This window comes from Echiichthys vipera (genome assembly GCF_963691815.1).
Source record: "Echiichthys vipera genome assembly, chromosome: 4".
Taxonomy (NCBI): domain Eukaryota; kingdom Metazoa; phylum Chordata; class Actinopteri; order Perciformes; family Trachinidae; genus Echiichthys; species Echiichthys vipera.
In genome coordinates, this window is record NC_139829.1 from 35101112 (window position 1) to 35124555 (window position 23444).

General features: G+C 48.7%; 2 protein-coding genes across 2 annotated transcripts in view; both read right to left on the reverse strand.

The window, feature by feature from the left end:
* Window positions 1–4620, reverse strand: part of c5 (complement component 5) — a gene marked incomplete at both ends in the record, with an annotated part of 42350 nt that extends 37730 nt beyond the window's left edge. The window contains 5 exons of the mRNA XM_083912825.1: window positions 86–183; window positions 1079–1149; window positions 1374–1527; window positions 1601–1796; window positions 4553–4620. Of these exons, the coding sequence (XP_083768951.1) occupies window positions 86–183; window positions 1079–1149; window positions 1374–1527; window positions 1601–1796; window positions 4553–4620 (587 nt within the window). The remainder of the gene's footprint in view (window positions 1–85; window positions 184–1078; window positions 1150–1373; window positions 1528–1600; window positions 1797–4552) is intronic.
* Window positions 4621–9600: 4980 nt separating this feature from the next.
* Window positions 9601–18140, reverse strand: LOC310946113 (PR domain zinc finger protein 12-like; the record flags this gene model as incomplete). Its single annotated transcript, XM_083912443.1, has 6 exons — window positions 9601–10079; window positions 11204–11318; window positions 12621–12776; window positions 13601–13725; window positions 15271–15336; window positions 17873–18140. 6 exons carry the CDS (start codon window positions 18138–18140, stop codon window positions 9601–9603), a joined length of 1209 nt encoding a protein of 402 aa, XP_083768569.1.
* Window positions 18141–23444: the final 5304 nt, after the last annotated feature.

Sequence of the window (23444 nt, forward strand, 5' to 3'; positions counted from 1 at the left end):
TGAAATCACATGAAATCATCACAAACATGAGTGTTTATGATTATTATTGTTGTAAAAAGCAGCGTTTGTGTTTTAAAGCTCGTACTTTGGATTCACGGGGATCCTGAACGGGTTTTGCATCGACGGGATTCCGTTGTTGACGTCGATCATTTCCACGATGTCGACCGTGCTGTGATCCGGGTCCTGTGGGGACGAGATCACTGATCTGAGATCACTGAGATCACTGAGATTACTTACCTGAGATCACTGAGATCACTGATCTGAGATCACTGACCTGAGATCACTGACCTGAGATCACTGACCTGTGATCACTGAGATCACTGATCTGAGATCACTGACGTAGAGATCACTGAGATCACTGATCTGAGATCACTGAACTGAGATCACTGACCTGAGATCACTGAACTGAGATCACTGATTTGAGATAACTGAGATCACTGAACTGAGATCACTGAACTGAGATCACTGACCTGAGATCACTGACCTGAGATCACTGAGATCACTGATCTGAGATCACTGAGGTCACTGACCTGAGATCACTGACCTGAGATCACTGAACTGAGATCACTGACCTGAGATCACTGACCTGAGATCACTGAGATCACTGATCTGAGATCACTGAGATCACTGATCTGAGATCACTGAGATCACTGAACTGAGATCACTGACCTGAGATCACTGAGATCACTGATCTGAGATCACTGAACTGAGATCACTGACCTGAGATCACTGATTTGAGATCACTGAGATCACTGACCTGAGATCACTGACCTGAGATCACTGACCTGAGATCACTGACCTGAGATCACTGACCTGAGATCACTGAGATCACTGACCTGAGATCACTGACCTGAGATCACTGAGATCACTGACCTGAGATCACTGAGATCACTGACCTGAGATCACTGAACTGAGATCACTGACCTGAGATCACTGACCTGAGATCACTGACCTGAGATCACTGACCTGAGATCACTGAACTGAGATCACTGACCTGAGATCACTGAACTGAGATCACTGAGATCACTGACCTGAGATCACTGATCTGAGATCACTGCGGCGTGTTCGTCACACTCACCTTGAAGGTCAAGAAGACGCTGCGATTGGCCGGCCTCAGCTCCTGGTTCAGGGAGAACGCCCTCACTTTGACTGGACACACACACACACACACACACACACACACACACACACGCACACGCACACGCACACGCACACACACACACACACACACACACACACGTATGTAAAGTGTGGTAAACACCGGCACTGTGTCTTGGCGGTGTGTGTGTGTCTGTGTGTGTGTGTGTGTGTGTGTGTGTGTGTGTGTGTGTGTGTGTGCTGTGTGTGTGTGTGTGTGTGTGCTCAGCTCTCACCGCTCTGGCGCGGGGTGTACAGTGGTTTGTCGGTCTGGATGAACATGAAGCCGTTGGTGCGGCTCACGGACACGGACAGGTGCTGGTTGATCTCGGGGGACTGGACGTGCAGGATCACATGACTCACGCTCTTGTCCAGCTGACCCGGGCGCAGCTGCAGGGACCAGGAGGTTAAAGCCCGCTCTACCGTCACGTCTGATTCTACAGGTGTGTGCGGCGGCTCTGACCTGGACGGTGGCGGCGGCCTGGTGCTGGTTCAGGGCGTTGAGGGTCACGACCTCCTGAGCCAGCACCACGTGGTCCGGGGCCATGGAGGTCTTGAGGAACACGTAGACCGTCTGATCGCCGGTGAACCCAAACAGCTGCAGCAGCACCGTCTCCACGGCGTCCAGACGCAGCGAGAGCGGCGCCGTGATCAGATACCTGAGGAGCGAGGACACACCGGGGCTCGGTCACGTGACCGGCAGGACACGCGGCAGCCAATCAGAGAGCAGCTCTGACATCACACCCTAACAGTCGACCACCTGTCCTCACCTGGACCGTCTTTTCTAACCACACACCGGTGAGGTCACCTGTGAGGTCACCTGTGAGGTCACCTGTGAGGACACCTGTGAGGACACCTGTGAGGACGCCTGTGAGGTCACCTGTGAGGTCACCTGTGAGGTCACCTGTGAGGACACCTGTGAGGTCACCTGTGAGGTCACCTGTGAGGACACCTGTGAGGTCACCTGTGAGAACACCTGTGAGGTCACCTGTGAGGTCACCTGTGAGGACACCTGTGAGGTCACCTGTGAGGTCACCTGTGAGGTCACCTGTGAGGACACCTGTGAGGTCACCTGTGAGGTCACCTGTGAGGTCACCTGTCCTCTCAACACAAACTACAGTTTTAGCTTTAGCAGCATGTATGCTAACCTGATAGCGTTATCATTGTGTCTGTCTTTGTGTCTTTGTGTCTTTGTGTCTGTCTGTCTTTGTGTCTTTGTGTCTGTCTTTGTCTCTGTCTTTGTGTCTTTGTGTCTGTCTTTGTGTCTGTCTTTGTGTCTGTCTCAGTGTCTGTCTGTCTTTGTCTCTGTCTGTCTTTGTGTCTGTCTGTCTTTGTCTTTGTGTCTTTGTCTCTGTCTCAGTGTCTGTCTGTCTGTCCTTGTGTCTGTCTTTGTCTCTGTCTGTCTTTGTGTCTGTCTGTCTTTGTGTCTGTCTTTGTGTCTGTCTTTGTGTCTGTCTTTGTCTCTGTCTGTGTGTCTGTCTGTCTGTCTTTGTGTCTGTCTTTGTGTCTTTGTGTCTGTCTTTGTGTCTGTCTGTCTTTGTGTCTGTCTGTCTGTCTGTCTGTCTTTGTGTCTGTCTGTCTTTGTCTTTGTCTGTCTGTCTGTCTGTCTTTGTGTCTGTCTGTCTTTGTGTCTGTCTTTGTGTCTGTCAGTCTATCTTTGTGTCTTTGTGTCTGTCTTTGTGTCTGTCCGTCTTTGTGTCTGTCTGTCTTTGTCTTTGTCTGTCTGTCTGTCTGTCTTTGTGTCTGTCTTTGTGTCTGTCAGTCTGTCTTTGTGTCTGTCTTTGTGTCTGTCTTTCTTTGTGTCTGTCTGTGTCTTTGTGTCTGTCTGTCTTTCTTTGTCTGTCTTTGTGTCTGTCTTTGTGTCTGTCTTTGTGTCTGTCTGTCTTTGTGTCTGTCTGTCTGTCTGTCTGTCTTTGTGTCTGTCTTTGTCTTTGTCTTTGTGTCTGTCTGTCTGTCTTTGTGTCTGTCTGTCTTTGTGTCTGTCTGTCTTTGTCTTTGTCTGTCTGTCTGTCTTTGTGTCTGTCTGTCTTTGTGTCTGTCTTTGTCTTTGTGTCTGTCTGTCTGTCTGTCTGTCTGTCTGTCTGTCTTTGTGTCTGTCTGTCTTTGTGTCTGTCTTTGTGTCTGTCAGTCTGTCTTTGTGTCTGTCTGTCTTTGTGTCTGTCTGTCTTTGTGTCTGTCTTTGTGTCTGTCTTTGTGTCTGTCAGTCTGTCTTTGTGTATGTCAGTCTGTCTTTGTGTCTGTCTTTGTGTCTGTCTGTCTTTGTGTCTGTCTTTTTGTCTGTCTGTCTTTGTGTCTGTCTTTGTCTTTGTCTGTCTTTGTGTCTGTCTGTCTTTGTCTCTGTCTGTCTTTGTGTCTGTCTGTCTTTGTGTCTGTCTTTGTGTCTGTCTGTCTTTGTGTCTGTCTTTGTGTCTGTCTTTGTGTCTGTCTGTCTTTGTGTCTGTCTGTGTCTTTGTGTCTGTCTGTCTTTGTGTCTGTCTTTGTGTCTGTCTTTGTGTCTGTCTTTGTGTCTTTGTGTCTGTCTTTGTGTCTGTCTGTCTGTCTTTGTGTCTGTCTTTGTGTCTGTCTTTGTCTGTCTTTGTGTCTGTCTTTGTGTCTGTCTTTGTGTCTGTCTTTGTGTCTGTCTTTGTCTGTCTTTGTGTCTGTCTTTGTGTCTGTCTTTGTGTCTTTGTGTCTGTCTGTCTTTGTGTCTGTCTGTGTCTTTGTGTCTGTCTCAGTGTCTGTCTCTCTTTGTCTCTGTCTTTGTGTCTGTCTGTCTGTCCTTGTGTCTGTCTTTGTCTCTGTCTGTCTTTGTGTCTGTCTGTCTTTGTGTCTGTCTTTGTGTCTGTCTGTCTGTCTGTCTTTGTGTCAGTCTTTGTGTCTGTCTGTCTGTCTTTGTGTCTGTCTTTGTGTCAGTCTTTGTGTCTGTCTTTGTGTCTGTCTTTGTGTCTGTCTGTCTTTGTGTCTGTCTTTGTGTCTGTCTGTCTGTCTTTGTGTCAGTCTTTGTGTCTGTCTTTGTGTCAGTCTTTGTGTCTTTGTGTCTGTCTGTCAGTCTTTGTGTCTGTCTGTGTCTGTCTGTCAGTCTTTGTGTCTGTCTGTCTTTGTGTCCGTCTTTGTGTCTTTGTGTCTTTGTGTCGGTCTGTCCGTCAGTCTTTGTGTCTGTCTGTCTTTGTGTCTGTCTGTCTTTGTGTCTGTCTTTGTGTCTGTCTGTCTTTGTGTCTTAGTCACAGAGCTGCTTGTGTCCGTTCGTGTCTGTTAAAGGTTTTGTTGAGTCTCTTTGAGGTGGACGATTAAAAACCACCGTCACCAAAACACGTCTCACTGTCGCAGCTGTGACCTCGAACCGACCGTTAGTTTCTTTGTGTTCGGTCAGGAAACAACAACAACAACAACAACAACAACATTAACAATAATAACAACAGTAATAAAGTTGACTCACGATCTGGACTCGGCCTCCGTCCTCAGACACAGAGCGCACACACACACGAGGAGGACACACACCTTCATCGTCCTGAAACACTCTGACTGAGACACGAAGACACACACACTTTTGATCATATCAGTGATTGATCAACTCAGCTATTGGCAAATCCCTGTGTGTGGGTGTGTGTGTGTGTGTGTGTGGTGTGTGTGTGGTGTGTGTGTGTGTGTGTGTGTGTGTGTGTGTGTGTGTGTGTGTGTGTGTGTGTGTGTGTGTGTGTGTGTGTGTGTGTGTGTGTGTGTGTGTGTGTGTGTGTGTGTGTCACAAAGGTGAGTTTGCTCAGCCCGTGTGTGTTTTCCCGTCTTTCCCAACTCTGTTGACTTTGTTATGAGCTCACAGCCGTCAAATCACAGAGTTCACATTTTGCTGTTTGTTGTTTCCTCAACACAAATAAAACACAGGAGCATAAACGTGTGCTAAAGTGTCCTCTAGGAGCATAAACATGTGTTAAAGTGTCCTCTAGGAACATAAACGTGTGTTAAAGTGTCCTCTAGGAGCATAAACGTGTGTTAAAGTGTCCTCTAGGAGCATAAACGTGTGTTAAAGTGTCCTCTAGGAGCATAAACGTGTGTTAAAGTGTCCTCTAGGAGCATAAACCTGTGCTAAAGTTTCCTCTAGGAGCATAAACGTGTGTTAAAGTGTCCTCTAGGAGCATAAACGTGTGTTAAAGTGTCCTCTAGGAGCATAAACGTGTGTTAAAGTGTCCTCTAGGAGCATAAATGTGTGTTAAAGTGTCCTCTAGAAGCATAAACGTGTGTTAAAGTGTCCTCTAGGAGCATAAACGTGTGCTAAAGTGTCCTCTAGGAGCATAAATGTGTTATAAAGTGTCCTCTAGGAGCATAAACGTGTGTTAAAGTGTCCTCTAGGAGGAAAAACGTGTGTTAAAGTGTCCTCTAGGAGCCTAAACGTGTGTTAAAGTGTCCTCTAGGAGCATAAACGTGTGTTAAAGTGTCCTCTAGGAGCATAAACGTGTGCTAAAGTGTCCTCTAGGAGCATAAACGTGTGTTAAAGTGTCCTCTAGGAGCATAAACGTGTGCTAAAGTGTCCTCTAGGAGCATAAACGTGTGTTAAAGTGTCCTCTAGGAGCATAAACGTGTGTTAAAGTGTCCTCTAGGAGCATAAACGTGTGCTAAAGTGTCCTCTAGGAGCATAAACCTGTGTTAAAGTGTCCTCTAGGAGTATAAACGTGTGCTAAAGTGTCCTCTAGGAGCATAAACGTGTGTTAAAGTGTCCTCTAAGAGCAAAAACGTGTGTTAAAGTGTCCTCTAGGAGCATAAACGTGTGCTAAAGTGTCCTCTAGGAGCTAAACGTGTGTTAAAGTGTCCTCTAGGAGCATAAACGTGTGTTAAAGTGTCCTCTAGGAGCATAAACGTGTGTTAAAGTGTTCTCTAGGAGCATAAACGTGTGCTAAAGTGTCCTCTTGGAGCATAAACGTGTGGTAAAGTGTCCTCTAGGAGCATAAACGTGTGTTAAAGTGTCCTCTAGGAGCATAAACGTGTGTTAAAGTGTCCTCTAGGAGCATAAACATGTGGTAAAGTGTCCTCTAGGAGCATAAACGTGTGTTAAAGTGTCCTCTAGGAGCATAAACATGTGGTAAAGTGTCCTCTAGGAGCATAAACGTGTGTTAAAGTGTCCTCTAGGAGCATAAACGTGTGTTAAAGTGTCCTCTAGGAGCATAAACGTGTGTTAAAGTGTCCTCTAGGAGCATAAACGTGTGTTAAAGTGTCCTCTAGGAGCATAAACGTGTGTTAAAGGCTCCTCTAGGAGCATAAACATGTGCTAAAGTGTCCTCTAGGAGCATAAACGTGTGTTAAAGTGTCCTCTAGGAGCATAAACATGTGCTAAAGGCTCCTCTAGGAGCATATAAAAAGTGTAAATAAAGGAGTGGAGCCGCTGCAGGAGTAAATCTTTATTCAGAGTAAATTTCTTTAAACAGAAGTGAAGTGTCGCGCGGGGACGTGCAGATAAAGTGCCGCGGGATTATAATCTGGGCTTAAATCACATTTCATCTTTACAATCTTTTCTTTCATAAATCATATTTACATCAGAGACTGGAGCCGCACTCTGAGCCACTCTGGGCCTCGACACAGTTACCGACAGACATGAACCCAGAAAAACAACAACAACAATAATAATAACAATAATAACAACAACAATAACAATAATATTCATAACAATAACAACAATAATAATAACAACAATAACAATAATAACAATAATAACAATAACAACAGTAACCTTAAATACTGTAATTTGAGGCTCGGCCTTTCTTTAATACGTGACGAACTTCAAAGGAATCCGACGAGTTTTTAGTCGATTAACTGGTCGTTCAGAAAGAATCGTTCCCTTCTGCTAACATGCTAGCACGTAGCTAACGTTGAACCATGCTAACAGATTAGCATTGAGTTTGCTAACATGGTGTAGCATCTGCAGTCGAGGTGATGTAGACTCAGATATTAATGCTTAAGTTCAACTCCATATAGTTTATTTTAGGTGTTAGCATGGAGCTAGCTGTCAATTTACATTTGTTCCCTTCTGCTAACATGTTAGCATGTAGCGAACGTCTAGCGAAGCCCCCCAAAAAATATCTACTTTTATATCATATGTACACAAGATAAAATCTTTTGGGAATTTGGTGCTTTGTACCTTGCTAACGGATTAGCATTGCGTTTGCTAACATGGTGTAGCATCTGCAGTCGAGTTGCTAAGTGTTAGCATGGAGCTAGGTGTCACTTTATATTTTTGTAACAATGTGTTAAATACAGTGCTAGCTTAGAGGCTACATGTGTTCACACCTAAAAGTGTCACAGCAAAGTTTGTTTGCTAACGTGGAGCTACGTCCCAAACAAAGACTATATTTTATATTTCATGTGTGTACAGGATAAAAACAAACCTTTTGGACTAAGTTACCATGCTAGCATAGTTAGCATTGAATTTGCTAACATGGTAGCATCATCAGTCGTCATCATTAAGAAGACTTAAATATTAGTGCTTAGAGTTTGTTTAAGTAACGTTGTGTTGTTTAAGTTTTAGGGTTTTCAATCCACCAGGTGTTTGATAAAGTGCTAGCTTGGAGGCTACTCGCTAAAGTAAGAACATTTCTCTAAAATGGACGAAAACAAGGACACAGTTCTGCGCTTCACTCAACACGGCGTGAGCGGGGTCGTCCGATGTTCCCCGTCACATCCGCCTTCGCTGATTTAATTCAGCACTTTGTCACGTTAGAGGTAGCCGTTCGGGGGTTAGCTACATTAGCATATTTGCCGGGGAATTCGTTAATGATTATGGATAAAATCACAGACCGGTGAACATCGGACCCTTTCTGTGAAAACAAACAAAGCGGGGAACAAAGGTACGCTAACTTTACTAAGGACTTTATTGTGAAAGTGTCACAACAGTTTATCTCCGTGCTCTCTAGCTAGCTAGCTAGCTTGTTAACAAACTAACGGCGTGGTCCCTGTGTTCCCCGCTCACACCTCCGCTGATGTAATTCAGCCTTTTGTTACGGTGAGGGTCAGGGTCAGGGTTATTCATGTAACTCCGCACTGTGGAAAAACATCGGACCCTTTCTGTGAAAAGATCTCAAACAAAGCGGGGAACATGGGTACGCTCCCGTGTAAGCTAACGCTAACGCTAACAAAGGACTTTCTTGTGAAAGTGTCACAACAGTTTATCGGCGTGTCCTTCTGAAACATGTCGTGCTAAAGTTGGTGACATCGTGGCTTCGACGGGGACAGTAAGTCAAAATAGCTCTCTTGCTAGCTTGTTAACAAACTGTGTTCCCCGCTCACACCTCCGCTGATTTAATTCAGCATTTTGTTACGTGAGGGTCAGGGTCAGGGTCAGGGTCAGGGTCAGGGTCAGGGGGTCAGGGTCAGGGTCAGGGGGTCAGGGTCAGGGGGTCAGGGGGTCAGGGTCAGGGGGTCAGGGTCAGGGTGAGGGGGTCAGGGTCAGGGTCAGGGTCAGGGTCAGGGTCAGGGTCAGAGTCAGGGGGTCAGGGTCAGAGTCAGGGGGTCAGGGGGTCAGGGTCAGGGTCAGGTTCAGAGTCAGGGGGTCAGGGGGTCAGGGTCGGGGTCAGGGGGTCAGGGTCAGGGTCAGGGGGTCAGGGGGTCAGGGTCGGGGTAAGGGTCTATGTGCCGGGGAATTCCGCACTGATTGTGGAAAAACAACGGGCGGGGAACATCGGGATGACCCCCACACAGGCTAGCTTGTTTGCTAATCGTTTCCCACTCCTTCCTCTGGACTCGTATTTGACTGAATATGAGCTGAAAGGTTTCCGGCGTGGGAATCGTGTTCACGCCTGAAAACTCTGACGGCTACGGAACAACTATCATCTGAGCGTTAGCATCACGCATGCTAACCTGTTAGCATGGGAACGAGCGTAGGGCGGACGTCTCAGTGAACGGACAGAACTCTGGATTCCTCTGACGAGCTTCTCTTTTTCAAACACACACGTTTACGACCGTTAGCATGCAAAGCAAAGCAGGACACCGTGGGCAGGACAACGCCGTTTCCCATCATGCAACTGGTTACGAACCCTGGCGTGCTCTAATTAATGTGTGTGTGCGTGCGTGTAATGTACAAACGTGTGGACGCTGAGTGTGTTTCTGCTCCGTCTGGTGGAGCGACGTTCTCTCTGTTAATATTACCCAGAATCCAACAGTGATGAGGGCGCTGAACCACGGGGGATTCACCTGCAGAATCCATCAGGTGTGTGTTTGTGTGTTTCTCTGTGTGTGTGTGTGTGTGTGTGTGTGCGCCCGTGCGTGTGTGTGTGCGCCCGTGTGTGTGTGTGTGCCCGTGTGCCCGTGTGTGTGTGTGTGTGTGTGTGTGTGCCCGTGTGTCTGTGTGTGTGTGTGCGCCCGTGCGTGTGTGTGTGTGCCCGTGTGCCCGTGTGTGTGTGTGTGTGTGTGTGCCCGTGTGCCCGTGTGTGTGTGTGTGTGTGTGTGTGTGCGCCCGTGTGTGTGTGTGTGCGCCCGTGCGTGTGTGTGTGTGTGTGTGTCCCATCACAGCACCATGGTGGGTATGTGGTGAACCAGGGACGCGGGGTGAGGCATGGCGCTCAGCTGAGGCGGGTGAGGAGGAGGAGAGTGAGCGGAGTGCACCACCACGCCGCCCCCCACCGCGCCGGCGTCCCCGGTGGGCCGGTGCCGGGCGCTCTTCTGGTGCGCCCGCAGGCCGGCCAGCTGCGAGTAGGCGGACTGGCAGACGTGGCACTTGTAGGGGCGCTCGCCGGTGTGCAGGCGCACGTGGTTCCTCAGCGTGGACGACTGGCTGAAGCGCCGGTTGCAGAAGCGGCAGACGAAGGGTTTGTCCAGCGTGTGGATGCGCATGTGCGAGCGCAGGTTACTGCGGGAGTTGAACCCGCGGTGACAGATGACGCAGCGCATGCGCCCCAGACTGGAGGAGGAGGAAGAGGAGGAGGAGGAGGAGGAGCAGGAGGAGGAGGAGGAGGAGGAGGAGCCTTCACAGGTGTGGAACTCGTCTGCAGGAGAAAGGAGGTCGTTAGGGGCGGGGTCAGTGTGAGTGTGTTTACGTTCAGAGGGAACCACGGCAACAGGAAGTGTCTGCAGGGGGAACCACGGCAACAGGAAGTGTCTGCAGTGGCACTTCCTGTTGCTGTGAACATTTTCTCATGAACTTTAAACGTGTGTGAATGAGTTCAGTCTAACACAGGTTTTTGGGGCGGCAGCAGCTCAGTCCATAGGTGACTCTGCTGGGAACCGTAGGGTCGCCGGTTCGAGTCCCTGTGTGGACCATGAATGGAGTGTGGACTGGTGGCTGGAGAGGTGCCAGTTTGGCTCCTTGAGCAAGGCACCGAACCCCCAACTGCTCGGGGCGCTGGTCACTGGCAGCCCCCTCGCTCTGACATCACCCCATTAATATGTGTGTGTGTGTGTGTGTGTGTGTGTGTGTGTGTGTGTGTGTGTGTGTGTGTGTGTGTGTGTGTGTGTGTGTGTGTGTGTGTGTGTGTGTGTGTGTGTGTGTGTGTGTGTGTGTGTTTCTGGCGCGTTAATGGTGTTAGTGATGAACCTGTGCCCCGGTGCATGATGGGAGTTTGCGGTGCGTCTGTTTCGTCCGTAACTTAGCGACAGAAGTTCGTAGAAACACGACGTTTGTTCCTTAAATGCTTTAATGTACGAACTTTCCAACGGTTCGACTCCCGAGTGCGTCCGACCTCCAGCCGCTGAGGGACGACGCGTTCATCACGAACAGGAAACAGGAAACGCCTCAGCCACGAGGACACGAGTTCACAGGTAAAGTTCAGAGACTTTAAACGTTAATAAAACGTTTCTGTTCGTCTTCAGTGAAATTATGAACTGAACCAAACGTGTAAATATGAAGAATTCTGATTTTACTGCGAAGAAACGACGAAGATTTGAGTAAAAACCGAAACGACGAGCTCCGGACTGAAGACGCCTCAGAGTCAAACACATGAATCATCACAGTAATCAGATACTAATGCGTCACAGAGGAATTATAACATTAATAACATTAATAATGATAATATGAGTAATGATATTATTAATAACAATAATAATAATAACATTAATAATGATAATATGAATAATGATAATATTAATAGTAATAATAATGATGATCACGCACCGGTCTTGGTCTTCTTGCTCTGCTCCTCGTCTCCCCCCGGGATCCCGGGGATCCCCAGGAACGTGTTCTGAGAGTTCCCGTACCAGACGAGCAGCTCCTGGTCCGGAGGGATCGTCTGAGCACACAATACATGATTATTAATAATTATGATTTATTATTAATATTATTATTATTATTATCATAAATGTGTGTGAACAGCTGCAACACAGAGTTCAGATCTGCAGAGGAAAAGGACGTTTGTGTCATTGTCCAGCAGAGGGCGACACACACCTGCACAACCACTGAACACACACACACACACACGCACACACACACACACACACACACACACACACACACACACCTGCACAACCACTGCACTCACACACACACTCCTAAATGTGTGTAAACGCACATCATGACGGTGAAAATATATTTGAATTAAAGTTTTCATTGTTTGTTAAACACTGTATTTCCTTTAGTAAATGTATTATATAGAATATTATTATTATTATTTTTATTATATTAAATAAAGTAAATAAGTCTTTAGTCCCGTGACAAACACATTTTTATTTCCACCAAAGTGACGTTTGGTGGAAATAAATGTGTTTGTTTTTTTCATCAAATGATTTTCAACATCTGAAAAAAACATTTAAAAACACCTGGAAACGCCGTAAAACAGCTGCAGCAGGGTTCAGATATACGTCATTAAACACGTGACGCGTTCAGGGACAGACCGGGGCGATGCGTTCAGGGACAGACCGGGGCGATGCGTTCAGGGACAGACCGGGGCGATGCGTTCAGGGACAGACCGGGGCGATGCGTTCAGGGACAGACTGGAGCGATGCGTTCAGGGACAGACTGGTGCGATGCGTTCAGGGACAGACTGGGGCGATGCGTTCAGGGACAGACTGGTGCGATGCGTTCAGGGACAGACTGAGGCGATGCGTTCAGGGACAGACTGAGGCGATGCGTTCAGGGACAGACTGGGGCGATGCGTTCAGGGACAGACTGGGGCGATGCGTTCAGGGACAGACTGGGGCGATGCGTTCAGGGACAGACTGGTGCGATGCGTTCAGGGACAGACTAAGGTGATGCGTTCAGGGACAGACTGGGGCGATGCGTTCAGGGACAGACTGGCGCGATGCATTCAGGGACAGACTGGTGCGATGCGTTCAGGTACAGACTGGGGCGATGCGTTCAGGGACAGACTGGTGCGATGCGTTCAGGGACAGACTAAGGTGATGCGTTCAGGGACAGACTAAGGTGATGCGTTCAGGGACAGACTGAGGCGTTCAGGGACAGACTAATGCGTTCAGGGACAGACTGAGGCGTTCAGGGACGGACTGAGGCGTTCAGGGACAGACTGAGGCGATGCGTTCAGGGACAGACTGAGGTGATGCGTTCAGGGACAGACTGGCGCGGTGCGTTCACTGACCTCCACAGCCTTGTAGAAGATGCTGCTGCCGATCTGAACCACCTCCAGGTTCTGCTCCTGCTCGTTCCTCGCACACTTGATGTACGTCATCCAGCTCCTCTGGTCCTCTTGACTCGCGTCGATGAAGAACCGAACCGTCCCGTCCTCGTTAAACACCTGAGAGCACGACACGCCGCGTTACGTCACCGGCTAACTTTAGTGTGAAACTTGTAGTTAAGTTTTTTACAGTTAGCGAGTCGATTGATCTGCTCGTTAGCATGATAGCTGGCTAACAGACGTAAGCTATCGATGTAAAAAGGCTACAGGTGGTTGGTTGGTCACTTACAGTAGCTAACAACAGGTCGGCTAACCATATGTTGAATTAGCTATGAGCTAATAGTCAGTTAGCTTAATCTGGTGGCTAACAGTCAGTCAGCTAATAAGCTAGTTTCAGGATAGTTATGTCAACTAAAGTAGCTAGCTAGTTAACAGTCAACTAGTCTGTAATCTAATAACTTGGCAGCTAAAATTAGCCAGCCAATCAGTTAGTTTACTTGCTAGTTAGTAAGCTAACAGGCTAGTTAGCAGTCAGTCAGTCAGGTAGTTATGGTAGGAAGTTACTGATTTCGTTAGCTGTGAGTAAAAATACGCTAGCTAACAGTCAGTTAGTTAGTTAGTTAGCTTTGTGTCAGCGTCACAGACAGTTTTCTCCTGTAGCTCGTTAGAGCTAACAGTCAATTAGCTAGATAGCTACATTGTTGACTAGTTAGCTAGCCGTCAGTTAGCCACAAGTAGTTGGATATTTACGCTAACTTTAGCAGGTAAACAGAACGTACGCCCCACACTGAGATCGTTTCTGTGACGGATTTAAAACTGTTCATATAAAAAAACTAAAAATATAAAAGTAAGAATAAATAAAACTGTTCATGTGAATCTAAATCTAAATGTAAATATAGCTGCAGTGTACAGGAGGGCGTGCGGTTCCCCTCGGCGTGCTTTACCTCCCACATCAGGTTGTTGTTCTTGTACAGGTCGATGTGTTCGGGGGAGATGAGGCGTCCGGTGAACGGCCCCATCTCCGTCCCCGCTTTGATCCACGTCTTCGAGAAGATGCCGAGACCCTCTCCTGCAACCGAGACACGTGAGACACGTGAGACACGTGAGACACGTCAGAGACACGACAGAGACACGTGAGACACGTGAGAGACACGTTAGAGACACGTGAGACACGACAGAGACACGTGAGACACGTCAGAGACACGACAGAGACACGTTAGAGACACGTCAGAGACACGTCAGAGACATGTGAGACACGTGAGACACGTGAGACACGACAGAGACACGACAGAGACATGTCAGAGACACGTGAGACACGTCAGAGACACGTGAGACACGTCAAGGACACGTCAGAGACACGTGAGACACGACAGAGACACGACAGAGACACGTGAGACACGTCAGAGACACGTGAGACACGTCAGAGACACGACAGAGACACGTGAGACACGTGAGACACGACAGAGACACGACAGAGACACGACAGAGACACGTGAGACACGACAGAGACACGACGGAGACACGTCAGAGACACGTGAGACACAACAGAGACACGACAGAGACACGACAGAGACACGTGAGAGACGACAGAGACACGTGAGACACGTGAGACACGTCAGAGACACGTGAGACCAACAGAGACACGTGAGACACGTCAGAGACACGACAGAGACACGACAGAGACACGTGAGACACGTCAGAGACACGTGAGACCAACAGAGACACGTGAGACACGTCAGAGACACGTGAGAGACACGTGAGACACGTCAGAGACACGACAGAGACACGACAGAGACACGACAGAGACACGTGAGACACGACAGAGACACGACAGAGACACGTGAGACACATGAGACACGTGAGACACGTCAGAGACACGACAGAGACACGACAGAGACACGTGAGACACGACAGAGACACGACAGAGACACGTGAGAGACGACAGAGACACGTGAGACACGTGAGACACGACAGAGACACGACAGAGACACGTGAGACACGTCAGAGACACGTGAGACCAACAGAGACACGTGAGACACGACAGAGACACGACAGAGACACGTGAGACACGTCAGAGACACGTGAGACCAACAGAGACACGTGAGACACGTCAGAGACACGTGAGAGACACGTGAGACACGTGAGACACCACAGAGACACGTCAGAGACACGTGAGACACGTCAGAGACACGTGAGAGACACGTGAGACACGTCAGAGACACGTCAGAGACACGTGAGACACGTCAGAGACACGTCAGAGACACGTCAGAGACACGTGAGACACGACAGAGACACGACAGAGACACGTGAGACACGACAGAGACACGACAGAGACACGTGAGACACGACAGAGACACGACAGAGACACGTCAGAGACACGTGAGACACGTCAGAGACACGTGAGACACGACAGAGACACGACAGAGACACGTCAGAGACACGTCAGAGACACGTGAGACACGCCAGAGACACGACAGAGACACGTCAGAGACACGTCAGAGACACGTGAGACACGCCATCTGCCTGATTTGACGGCGTTTCCATAGAAACAGACGTAAACATAATTAACTATAAACCATAAAAGTGAAAGAATATAAATAATGAGGTTTTTTACCTGGAACTGAACTCTGAGCGATGATGACCTCAGAGGGTAAAACCAGACTGGACAACTTCTGCACCTCTGCACACACACACACACACACACACACACACACACACACACACAGACACACACACACACACACACACACACACACACACACACACACACACACACACACACACACACACACACACACACACACACACACACACACACACACACACACACACACACACACACACACACACACACACACACACACACACACACACATCACATCATATTTAATATTTATGATTAAAGGAGAAATAAATTCAGGTTTTACTCTTTTGTTTATATTTATATTTTATTTTTCCAAATTAAAGTTAAACATTTGTTTGTTTGTTTGTTTGTTTTTGTTGTTTTCTGTAAATTGAGACTTGAGCTGAAGAACGACGGCGATGATTTTCTCATATTTAACATTAAAATTAATATTTAAAGAGAAATAAACTCAGATTTGATTCTTTTTCAGCCTGAAGTCAAACATTTGTTTGTTTGTTTGTTTGTTTGTTTTTCATCTTTTACAGATTTAAACTTTAATTATGAAGAAAACAGTTTCAACACTTTTGATCTTAAATATTTAAATTATTCATAAAAACATAAAAACGTGTTTTATGATTTACTATAAAACAGATTTGTGTAAAAACCTTTGACTCTAATGTTTAATATTTATATTTAATGTTTAATATTCTGATAAAAGAAGAATCTGAATCTTTCATCGACGTTCACACTTCAGATCATTTAAACTTTAAACTTTTATTATGAAGAAAACGGTGAAAATGTTTTTTTTTGTTCAGATTTTAATCTTTTTATTTGTCCCGAAATGTTTTTCAAGGAGTTTATTACAAATATCATTAATGTTATGAATAATAATAAAACAGCTTCAGTTCTGAACTTTAAATTGTTTTATTCTTTGTTGTTAAATCGACTGAAAACTTTTTAATAAATTTGGTTTTATTTGTTAAATAATTTCATTTTCGTCAAATTAAATGTTCAAAACTTTACATGAAAAGAATCAAATATGAATTTATGATTTAATATTTAAGGAACATTTTTAGCTTTTTATTCTTTTTGTTTCTCTGATCTTTTTCTTCTTTGTATTAAAACTGTTTCACAATCATAAATAAATGAAGTTTCTTGAATCTTTGTGTGAAATATGAATTTATTTTTCCCACAAACGGGAAAAATAAATTTAATAAAGTGAAATAAACTTAAACCTTTAAATAAAGTGAAACTATTTTAAACAAAATCTAAACGCTGTGAAACAAAGTGAATTAAAGTAAAACACAATTTAACACGTTGAAATAAAATTAAATCAAATTAAATAAAGTGAAAAACAAATCGAAATAAATTTAAACACCTTTAAATAAAGTGAAACTATTTAAAAATGAATCTAAATGAAGTGAATTTAAGAAACAAACATTTAAACACGTTGAAATAAAGTGAATTTAATGTAATTAAATCCTAATAAATGTAAATAAAGTTAAACTCTCTTTATTCTTTATTCTTTGTTCTAATTTTGATTCTTTTATTTTTTTATTCTCGTGTTTCGGGGTCGCGCGGCCGCCGCTGTGACGTCACCGCAGATGAATAAAACACAATGAAAAACAGGAAATTAAAGTTTCAAAGGAAACACAGAGACGTCGCGAGCGCTTTCACGCTCAGGGCGAAGCGTGAAAGCGCTCGCGACATAAAGGAGAAAAGAGAGAGGGGGGGGGGGGGGGGGGAGAGAGAGGGGGAGAGGGGAGAGAGAGAGAGGGGGGGGGGTCTGATCCTCGGCTTTAAACCCGGAGCAGAAAAGAAACGAGCTCTTAAAGACGCGATAATGAGCGGAGCCGTCACACCGGGACCGGGACCGGGACCGGGGGCCACCGGGGCCCCGCGGGCGCCGGGAGCCCGGGTTCAGCTTCTCCCGGACCCGCTGAAATTGTCCCGAACGAATTTCACCGAAAACTGAAACGAATTCACAATAAAAACGAATTTTAAAGAGAAAAGAAAGAGAAATAAAAAAGAGGAGAAAAGGCCGCGAGGGAAGCTGCGCGTGACGCGATTAAAGGCTTAAAGCGAGTTCCGTTAGAGCTCCACAGGTGCGCGTGCGCGTGATCAGATCATTTAGTTAGACTTTAAAAAAGATTAAAAACGTTTCAGAGAAAAAACTGAAAATATATAAAAAACAAACTCAAATGTGTTTTTCTGTCGCGCGCGTTTGAAACAAAAAATGAGTTTTTATGTTTTAGTTTTTACAGATTTCACATTTTCTTTGGTTTTTATGGAAAAATTTAATTTAAACAAACACAGAATAAATAAATTATCACGTTTTTACAAAGAAATTAAATTATTTTTATTATTTTTCTCTAAAAACTGAAAAATTTGTTTTATAAAAAACAAAAAGATGAAAAATGAAACGAAACAATTTAAAAAGCTTCAAAACAAAACATTTAAATTCTGCGCGAGAGAAAGATTTGAAATGAAACGTCATCAAAACAAAAACAGTAATAATAATAAAGTGTGTGTGTGTGTGTGTGTGTGCGTGTGTGTGTGTGTGTGTGTGTGTGTGTGTTGCGTCGTCACTGACCTCCGGAGAAGGACTGCGCGAGCACCTCCGCGGTGAACGCCGTCTTGGGGCTCGCGCTCGGGCCGGTGCGCTCCTCGTGCTGCTGCAGGTGAAGCTGCTGCACGTGCGGCAGGTGGTGGTGCTGCTCCCCGAGCACGTGCCTCCAGCGGCCGTACAGGAAGCTGTGCAGGATGTCCGAGGTGATGATGTCCGCGAGCGACAGCGGCGGCGGCCGCGGCTTAAACATCGGCTTCAGCCCCAGCGAGGAGCCGGGCAGCACGGAGCCCATGACCGGGACCGGGGGCCGGGGGCCGGGGACCGGGGACCGGGGAGGAGGTGCAGAGGGAGCCGGGGGCAGGAGCCGGGACCGGGCAGGAGCTGCAGACGGAGCCGAGGACCAGGGGCCAGGGGCCGGGCAGGAGCTGCAGGCGGAGCCGGGGACCAGGGGCCGGGCAGGAGCTGCAGGCGGAGCCGGGGACCAGGTCCTCCAGGTGAAGTTTAAAGATCCGCGCAGAGTCAGAAGGAAAAAAGCTCCAGCGGTTTTTTCCTCTGATTAAAAATAAATTAAACTAAAATGATGAAATAAAATAATTCAGTTTGTTTCTGATTAAATAAAATAAATGAAATTAATCTGAAATGTTTCGTTTTGTGTTTTTTCCTCTGAGACAAAATGAAAGTTGAGCAGAAGTGAAGGAGACGGAGAGGGAGCGGGTTTATATACGGCTGTGTGTGTGTGTGTGTGTGTGTGTGTGTGTGTGTGTGTGTGTGTGTGTGTCTGCGCGCGCGTGTGTGTGTGTGAAAGAGAGAGGGGCGTGCGTGTGTGTAATGGGCTGTAATCACCTCCTCCAACATTTCTATAAAGAGGAGGGCGGAGTGTGTGTGTGTGTGTGTGTGTGTGTGTGTGTGTGTGTGTGTGTGTGTGTGTGTGTGTGTGTGTGTGTGTGTGTGTGTGTGTGTGTGTGTGTGTGAGTGTGTGTCCCCTCTGCACGCGCTGTTGGCTCCGTTTACAGCTCTGGCTCGTGACACCGTAGAGACACTCAATTAAGACTTAATAAGAAAACAACAGAAGAGTTAGAGACACACACACACACACACACACACACACACACACACACACACACACACACACACACACACAAAAAGGTTTCTTACGATTTCAGAGATTTTTCTTTAGTCGACTAAAGGAGAAGGCGGCGGCGGAGGCGGCTGTGAGGCGGCGGCAGTGAGGCGGCTCCAGGTCCTGCTGACCACCGTGTCAGACGCGGGTCCTTCAGCCTGACGTACTGGGGCCTGTCAGTGAGGTAGTCCCTGACCCGGTCCACCAGATAGGGGTCCACTCCCCTCCTGCTCAGTCTGTCCTGAAGAATCCGGGGCTGGATGGTTTTAGAGGCACCGCAGAGGTCCAGGAAGAGGGTCCTCGCTGTGCCGCCTCCCTGATCCAGAGAGACGGCATCCTCCTGGGTCCTGGGTGTGTTGGACCTGGGGTCTGAGGAAGAGCCTGGGCGTGTTGGACCTGGGGTCTGAGGAAGAGCCTGGGCGTGTTGGACCTGGGGTCTGAGGAAGAGCCTGGGCGTGTTGGACCTGGGGTCTGAGGAAGAGCCTGGGCGTGTTGGACCTGGGGTCTGAGGAAGAGCCTGGGCGTGTTGGACCTGGGTTCTGAGGAGGCTGAAGAAGAGCAGCTCCAACGTCTTCATCAGGTGTGACGTGAGTGCCGCCGGTCGGAGTCATTCAGCTCGCCGGGCCGGTTCTTCTTTGGAACCAGAACGATGCAGGAAGTCTTCCAGAGGGAACTCTCCTGAGCTGATCCGTTGTACTGGTTCCCCCGGTTCTGCAGCGCAGGTCTTCATTAGTCCCGGACACACTTTATCCGGGCCTGCTGCTTTCCTGGACCAGAACTTCCTCAGCTGGACTTTGACCTGGTCTGTGGTGACGTGAGGTGGGGATAGGGTTGAGGTGTCGGGGAGGGGGGGGGGGGGCTGCAGTGAGGGTGGGGGTGAGGGTGGGGGGTCATTCAGCTGGTTGGCCCTCTCCATTGTCCCCCCTGTAGCTCTGGTCTCTGTGTTGTGACCTGTGATGGTCCTCACACCCTCCCAGACCTCCCTAATGTGGTTCTCCGTCAGCTTCTGCTCCACCTTTCTCCTGTAGCTGTCCTCAGCTTCTGCTCCACCTTTCTCCCGTAGCTGTCCTCGGCTGCTGCTCCACCTTTCTCCTGTAGCTGTCCTCAGCTTCTGCTCCACCTTTCTCCCGTAGCTGTCCTCGGCTTCTGCTCCACCTTTCTCCCGTAGCTGTCCTCAGCTTCTGCTCCACCTTTCTCCCGTAGCTGTCCTCGGCTTCTGCTCCACCTTTCTCCTGTAGCTGTCCTCAGCTTCTGCTCCACCTTTCTCCCGTAGCTGTCCTCGGCTGCTGCTCCACCTTTCTCCCGTAGCTGTCCTCGGCTTCTGCTCCACCTTTCTCCCGTAGCTGTCCTCGGCCTCTCCTCCACCTTTCTCCTGTAGCTGTCCTCGGCCTCTCCTCCACCTTTCTCCTGTAGCTGTCCTCAGCTTCTGCTCCATCTTTCTCCTGTAGCTGTCCTCAGCTTCTGCTCCACCTTTCTCCTGTAGCTGTCCTCAGCTTCTGCTCCACCTTTCTCCTGTAGCTGTCCTCAGCTTCTGCTCCACCTTTCTCCTGTAGCTGTCCTCAGCTGCTGCTCCACCTTTCTCCTGTAGCTGTCCTCAGCTTCTGCTCCACCTTTCTCCTGTAGCTGTCCTCAGCTGCTGCTCCACCTTTCTCCCGTAGCTGTCCTCAGCTTCTGCTCCACCTTTCTCCTGTAGCTGTCCTCAGCTTCTGCTCCACCTTTTTCCTGTAGCTGTCCTCAGCTTCTGCTCCACCTTTCTCCTGTAGCTGTCCTCAGCTTCTGCTCCATCTTTCTCCCGTAGCTGTCCTCGGCTTTTGCTCCACCTTTCTCCCGTAGCTGTCCTCGGCTGCTGCTCCACCTTTCTCCTGTAGCCGTCCTCGGCTTCTGCTCCACCTTTCTCCTGTAGCTGTCCTCAGCCTCTGCTCCACCTTTCTCCTGTAGCTGTCCTCAGCCTCTGCTCCACCTTTCTCCTGTAGCTGTCCTCAGCTTCTGCTCCACCTTTCTCCTGTAGCTGTCCTCAGCTCCTGCTCCACCTTTCTCCTGTAGCTGTCCTCAGCTCCTGCTCCACCTTTCTCCTGTAGCTGTCCTCAGCTTCTGCTCCACCTTTCTCCTGTAGCTGTCCTCGGCTTCTGCTCCACCTTTCTCCTGTAGCTGTCCACGGCTGCTGCTCCACCTTTCTCCCGTAGCTGTCCTCAGCTCCTGCTCCACCTTTCTCCTGTAGCTGTCCGTAGCTTCTGCTCCACCTTTCTCCTGTAGCTGTCCTCGGCTTCTGCTCCACCTTTCTCCTGTAGCTGTCCTCAGCTTCTGCTCCACCTTTCTCCTGCAGCTGTCCTCAGCTTCTGCTCCACCTTTCTCCTGTAGCTGTCCTCGGCTTCTGCTCCACCTTTCTCCTGTAGCTGTCCTCAGCTTCTGCTCCACCTTTCTCCTGTAGCTGTCCACGGCTGCTGCTCCACCTTTCTCCTGTAGCTGGGTCGCTCTGTAAGCACCCTCTGGTGGGACAGTCGACAACCTGGTGAAAAATGAGGCGGAGTCCAGCGCTGCGTGATTAAAGGCTAACAGCTAACAGCTAGCAGCTCGAGGCCCTGGCAACATGAGACTTTCTTTACAGAGATGTGTCCTGGGTCACACCAGCGGCTGTTCACAGACATGATGAGTCGCCATCTTTGCTCTTCTGTGTCTCTGTCGTGTCTCACGGCGGTGAATCAGGTCCACGTTAGCGTCCGGTACGAGGTTAGCTTTGACTCCGTAAAGATGAACAAGCTGCTCCACGGTAGATCCGCTGGTTGTTCAGCTCCTCGATCGGCAGTGAGTTCACATTCCCCGTGATGACGGAGGGAATCGATGGCTTAAAGCGCCTCAGATTCTCCGCTCGCTTTAGCCCCACCCTGGCCTTAAGCTCCGCCCCGGCCTCGCAGTCCCTGGGTCTCCTCCTCAGCTCCGCCGGGCCGGGTGTCGTGTCCTCGCTCGTCCCTTTGTGCACAGTCAGCAGTTCCTCTCTTAAGTGAGGAAACTGGATCTTTGTTATATTTGAGAAGCAGAACAAAAAAAGGTCAAAGAGCTAAAAACCGGAGCGCCGTTACAGGAAACTCGTCTCCATGGTGACGGCTGATCTCACGACCACACATGAGGCGTTCAGGTCCCCGTTAGCATTAGCATCACTACCCTGTAGCACAACAGCAACAGTTAGCCTCTGTTAGCTAGCCTCCGCGGCTGCTAGCTGAGACTGAAGCGATGATGAGCCGTGACCCGTGGGGGGGGGGGGGGGGGGGTCAGTCCGGACACCTGCACCCTCACCTGTGGGCGGGGCTTAGGTGGTCCTGGACAAAAGTATGTGGACACCTCAGTGTGTTTGAAAGGCGTCATCACAGCGAACACACACACACACACACGAGCAGCCGTCCACTTACTTCTGACCGCGTGCTGCGGTCGACTTTATCGCCCCTGATGGTCCCAAGTGCATGATGGGAAACATTTGGACTGGATCCAGATCACCATCACTTTAATGTTTAATCAGCTCCGACACACACACACACACACACACACACACACACACACACACAGTTCATCTGTACTTACACACACACACAGTTCATCTGTACTTACAGGGCTGCTTCCTGTACTTATGACCACGCACGCACACACACACGCGCACGCACACATGCACGCTTTTTAGTCATTTTGCATCTTTTTGTGGTGGTTTTTTTCAGGTTCCTATCAAACAAACGTGTCAGGAGAACACGGTCGTGTGGAGCAGCAGACGAGTGATGAGCCCCAGTGCATGATGGGAAACAGGAGACGACAGAATTATTCTGCTTCTCTTCCTTTAACGGGTTCGATCTGCGTTCACGCGTCTAAAGAATCGAACCACCGTTCCACTGCAGGGGAACAGAGAACCGGGTCTGCAGGAGGACCAGGGTCTGCAGGAGGACCGGGTCTGCGGGAGGACCGGGGTCTGCGGGAGGACCGGGGTCTGCGGGAGGACCGGGGTCTGCAGGAGGACCGGGGTCTGCAGGAGGACCAGGGTCTGCAGGAGGACCAGGGTCTGCAGGAGGACCAGGGTCTGCAGGAGGACCGGGTCTGCGGGAGGACCGGGGTTTGCAGGAGGACCGGGGTCTGCGGGAGGACCGGGGACTGCAGGAGGACCGGGGTCTGCAGGAGGACCGGGGTCTGCAGGAGGACCGGGGTCTGCAGGAGGACCGGGGACTGCAGGAGGACCGGGGTCTGCAGGAGGACCGGGGTCTGGGTGGACTTTCACACCAGAACCACCCGGACCTGCAGAACCGGACCTGAGCTCCCTCAGGAACACGGTTCAGCTGCTTCATATTTACTGCAGAGACACGACAGCTCGTCTTCCTCTACAGACCTTTCATTGATCCCTGGAGGTGTGTGTGTGAGTGTGTGTGTGTGTGTGTGTGTGTGTGTGTGTGTGTGTGTGTGTGTGTGTGTGTGTGTGTGTGTGTGTTTACAGTAATGTCTTAA